General features: G+C 28.5%; 1 protein-coding gene across 1 annotated transcript; it reads left to right on the forward strand.

The window, feature by feature from the left end:
* On the forward strand, positions 368-3,996 carry LOC107612776 (lysosomal Pro-X carboxypeptidase). The gene is made up of 9 exons (XM_016314515.2): positions 368-922; positions 1,055-1,241; positions 1,507-1,640; positions 1,718-1,830; positions 1,937-2,189; positions 2,991-3,143; positions 3,426-3,505; positions 3,608-3,657; positions 3,768-3,996. The coding sequence occupies exons 1-9, from the start codon at positions 533-535 to the stop codon at positions 3,890-3,892; spliced, it is 1,485 nt and encodes a 494-aa protein (XP_016170001.1). The 5' UTR covers positions 368-532; the 3' UTR covers positions 3,893-3,996.

The raw sequence follows: 4,275 nt of genomic DNA on the forward strand, positions 1-4,275 counted from the left end.
AGAATATTATTTTTATTTTATTTTTTTAATTTTTTTCATCTAATAAAATTAATTCTAATTTGATTAGTGATACACATATTTATTAATAAATAACAAAAAATCAAATAATAAGCTGTCTCTACAGCATAAAGTCACACACTCTCTTTCTTTTTGTGGGTCCAACAAATTAACAATTGTGGACTGTAATTAATTATTTTTCATTGAATTATTTATGCTTTGACACCTGTCTTTTTATACATGTAATAAAAATAATTTTATTTTTACAACCATATTATGCCCCTATATATATATATATGCGTTTTATAGCTGTTTTTCTAAATATAAATATAGATGTATTTTGTAAAGTTGTGTATGAATTATGAAATTTATGAATGAAAAGGAAATCAAGAACACTCGCAAAGCACGCTTGACAAGATCATCATGTGCATGCATTAAAAGGACTCAAAATTCTATATATTTGAAGGGAGAAAATAAAAACCTCAAAACCAAACCATATATGCGAACCCTTTTGTTGTTGTTGTAATTTGCAACTATGAAGCAAAACCAGCACCCATTAATAATATTAGCTTTCAACTTGCTTCTTTTCTTTATGATTTTTCTCGTATGCCCAACTTACTCGTTAACGATTCCAAGATTGAGTCCCATTGCTGAATGGGAAAAGACTACTACTGCTGATGATTATTCAGATGTGAAAACATTTTATTACAATCAAACTTTAGATCATTTCAACTATAATCCTCAAAGCTACCAAATATTTCAGCAAAGATATCTCATCAATTTCAAATATTGGGGCGGGGCTAATTCTAATGCTCCAATATTTGCCTTGTTAGGTGCTGAAGAACCAATTGATAGTTCTCCCCCATTCATTGGATTTTTAACAGATAATGCTGCTTCCTTTAGTGCTTTAATATTATACATAGAGGTATACTTTACTTTAATTTACAAATTCAATCTGCTTGGTTTAGTAAAGTTTTTTTTTTTTTGAGAGATTAATTATATGTATTTTTATTTTCTTTAATTTAATTCGTTCTTTTAATTTCTGTTCCATCACCAGCATCGATATTATGGAAAATCTGTGCCATTTGGTTCTAGAGAAGAAGCAGTGAAGAATGCAAGTACTATTGGATATTTCAATTCAGCTCAAGCACTAGCAGATTATGCACAAGTCATCATACATGTAAAAAAGACACTACACGCCAAAAATTCACCCGTCATCGTAATTGGAGGATCATACGGTGGAAGTGAGTTTAATTTTTCAATTATTCACCGGTGGAAAATCAGGTGCAGTCGACTTCACGTGAAGTTGATACCTGAGAACCGTTAGATGATTTGACTAAATTTTCATCTAATGGCTCTAAAATATCAACTTTATATAAAGTCGACTTCACCTGAATTTTCACCTTATTTACTAGTTCTCTAATTAGGTTTCATGCATGATTTTTCACTTATTATTTTTCTCTTCCATTTATATAATATTTTGATAGAATTTAATTTGTTACTACGTAGTGCTTGCCACATGGTTTAGGCTCAAATATCCACACTTAGCCATTGGTGCCTTGGCTTCATCGGCTCCAATTCTCTACTTTGATCATATTACACCACAAGATGCCTACCACTCAATTGTGTCAAGGGATTTTCGAGTAATAATCTATATATATTGTATTTTATTTATTTTTGAAAGAGTCATAAAAATAATAATCGACATGCTTGGATGCAGGAAGCTAGTAAGACATGCTATGAAACTATAAGAAAGTCTTGGGCTGAAATTAAAAGAGTAGCTTCTCAATCAAATGGTCTTTCCATTCTTAGTCAGAAATTCAACACTTGCGAGTATGAACTCTATTTTTATTTTTATAATTTTTTTTATGCATTATCTTATTAGATTTTTAGTTTCTTTAATAATTAATATATATATGGTTACTCTTTCTAATTGCAGACCATTAAACCAAATTGATGGCTTAGTATACTCTTTGGAACTAATGTATATATCTGCGGCACAATACGATCGTCCACCAGATTATCCAGTTAATGTGATTTGTGGCGGTATTGATGGAGCTTCTTCTAAAAGTTCAGATATTCTCAGCAACATATATGCAGGTGTTGTGGCTTTTACGAAAAGCAACGACACATGCAAAGTTTATTATGGCCCATTTAATGGATCTGAGACCAGTGAGGGTTGGAGGTGGCAGGTAATAATAATTAATTGCAATTTAAACAAAGTTAATTAATGATCTTCAATAACTATTTCGTTTTGCTTGCACCTTTTTGAGGGAAGCTAACTCATGAGTCAATTTAAACTGGATTCGTGAATGACTTGATAAGATAAACTCATTAACTCATAATGAGTTGATAAGACAAATTTAAGTCTGAAATTGAGTTCATAAATTAAATGAGTCGAATTATGTTTGGATAAACTCAACTCATTAATTTGTAAACTGATTTGATTATATATATTAATACTCATCTCCTATATACATTTAATCTATATTTTTAATATTATATATATACATATAAAATAATAATATATAATTATATATATATTAATAATTTTAATTATTTAAATTTTTATATTTTTTATATATAACTCGAGTCTCATTTCCAACCCTATATCTTTAAGCTAATTTTATAAGGAGAGTGCTACGGGAACAATAAAAATTTTGAACAACATAAACAACCATCAATCAAATGAAAATATACTACACCCTAATTTAATGTTACTAATTAAATTTACTCTTTTAACCATATTAATTCACATTGTTTACACATTGTTCAAAAACCTTATTGGTTACCTATACTTTTCTATTTTATAATGGCACATTAAGACTCATCACTCATAACAGACATGATGAATTATTGCAATAATATATATATATACTGCAATAATATGGTATTTATTTTTCAAATAAGTGTCATTTTAACAAGCACAAACTCCCGACCCTATTATTGATCTTAAAAAATGATATTTAATTAATATTTTGTTGTACATTCAGACATGTAGTGAAATGGTGATACCCATCAGCATAGGAAACAATTCCTTATTAGAACCTTCCCCTTTTAATTATGAGAGCTTTGCGAGGGATTGCAAGGAAAAATTTGGTGTTGCCCCTCGACCCCATTGGGTCACTACTTATTATGGAGGCCATGTAAGTACATCTTTAATTTGTCACATCCAATTTATTTATATGTTATTTACTATCATATATTTCAAATTTAATATTTTTATGAACGTTAAAGATATAATAGATGTTACTAAGATGATGTATAGCAACTACTAATAAACATATAGTGTATTACAAGTGGTGGTCCTCCAAAAAGATATTCTTTATTAATCGTTTAGCAACTACTAATTAACGTTTTCGAGATTTCTATAGAATTATAGGGACCTAATAAGAATTTTTTTTTTTTTTGTGGCTAATTAATGACAGGATATCAAGTTAGTTCTTAAAAAGTTTGGCAGCAACATCATTTTCTCAAATGGGTTAAGAGACCCTTATAGTAGTGGCGGGTAAGCATCTAAGCCATATAAATTACAAAATATTATTGATTATTCTAAAATATTAATAGTAAACATTTGTGTGAACATGTTATGTATTATTAATAATTTCAGGGTTCTTAACAACATATCAGATAGTCTTATTGCTGTCCACACAGTTAATGGTATGTTCCTACATTATATTAATAAAATAGCTTTTTTCATGGTCTTTTTATAAATATTAGAATTAGAAAGCTTTATTTATTTGTCAATTTCAAATATTACCAATTTTTAGGATCTCATTGCTTGGATATGTTGGGTGCAAAGAAAACTGATCCAAACTGGTTGGTGGAACAACGGAAGACAGAGATTAAGATTATGAAAGGGTGGATCACTCAATACTATGCTGATCTTAAATAAGTCCATTCAAAGACATGAAAATTTCATATATATGACTATATGAGGTCTTTATTTGTGAAACTCAAATAAAAGAGTTAGTTTTGGTTAATCCATTATTACTTTAACTTTGGTTTGCTTTTTCTTTTTCTTACACCATATTTTGTCAAAAATTCATCAATCAAATTAAAATTCTTCGATCCAATAATATATTATCTCTAATAAAGAGAAAGAGAAAAAGACAATATAGTTCAAGAGAGATGTGTAATAACGGTAGCGATAACGATAATGAGTTTAAGATTTAAGATTTGAAAAAAGAAAAAAATAAAATTATAACTTAAAATAAGGATAAAATTTATAAATATTAGTTAAACATTTTCCTTTTTTTTTTATAGTTTTGTGTTCTC

The sequence above is a fragment of the Arachis ipaensis genome, chromosome B08 (assembly GCF_000816755.2).
Source record: "Arachis ipaensis cultivar K30076 chromosome B08, Araip1.1, whole genome shotgun sequence".
Taxonomy (NCBI): domain Eukaryota; kingdom Viridiplantae; phylum Streptophyta; class Magnoliopsida; order Fabales; family Fabaceae; genus Arachis; species Arachis ipaensis.

What these genes read in the sequence shown, in the direction of transcription:
- LOC107612776 (XM_016314515.2), top strand. Translation starts at nt 533, where the DNA reads ATGAAGCAAAACCAGCACCCATTAATAATATTAGCTTTCAACTTGCTT. An exon ending in CTTTAATATTATACATAGAG is followed by an intron (nt 923 to 1,054) that starts GTATACTTTACT and finishes TTCCATCACCAG; the next exon opens with CATCGATATTATGGAAAATC. An exon ending in GTGAGGGTTGGAGGTGGCAG is followed by an intron (nt 2,190 to 2,990) that starts GTAATAATAATT and finishes TTGTACATTCAG; the next exon opens with ACATGTAGTGAAATGGTGAT.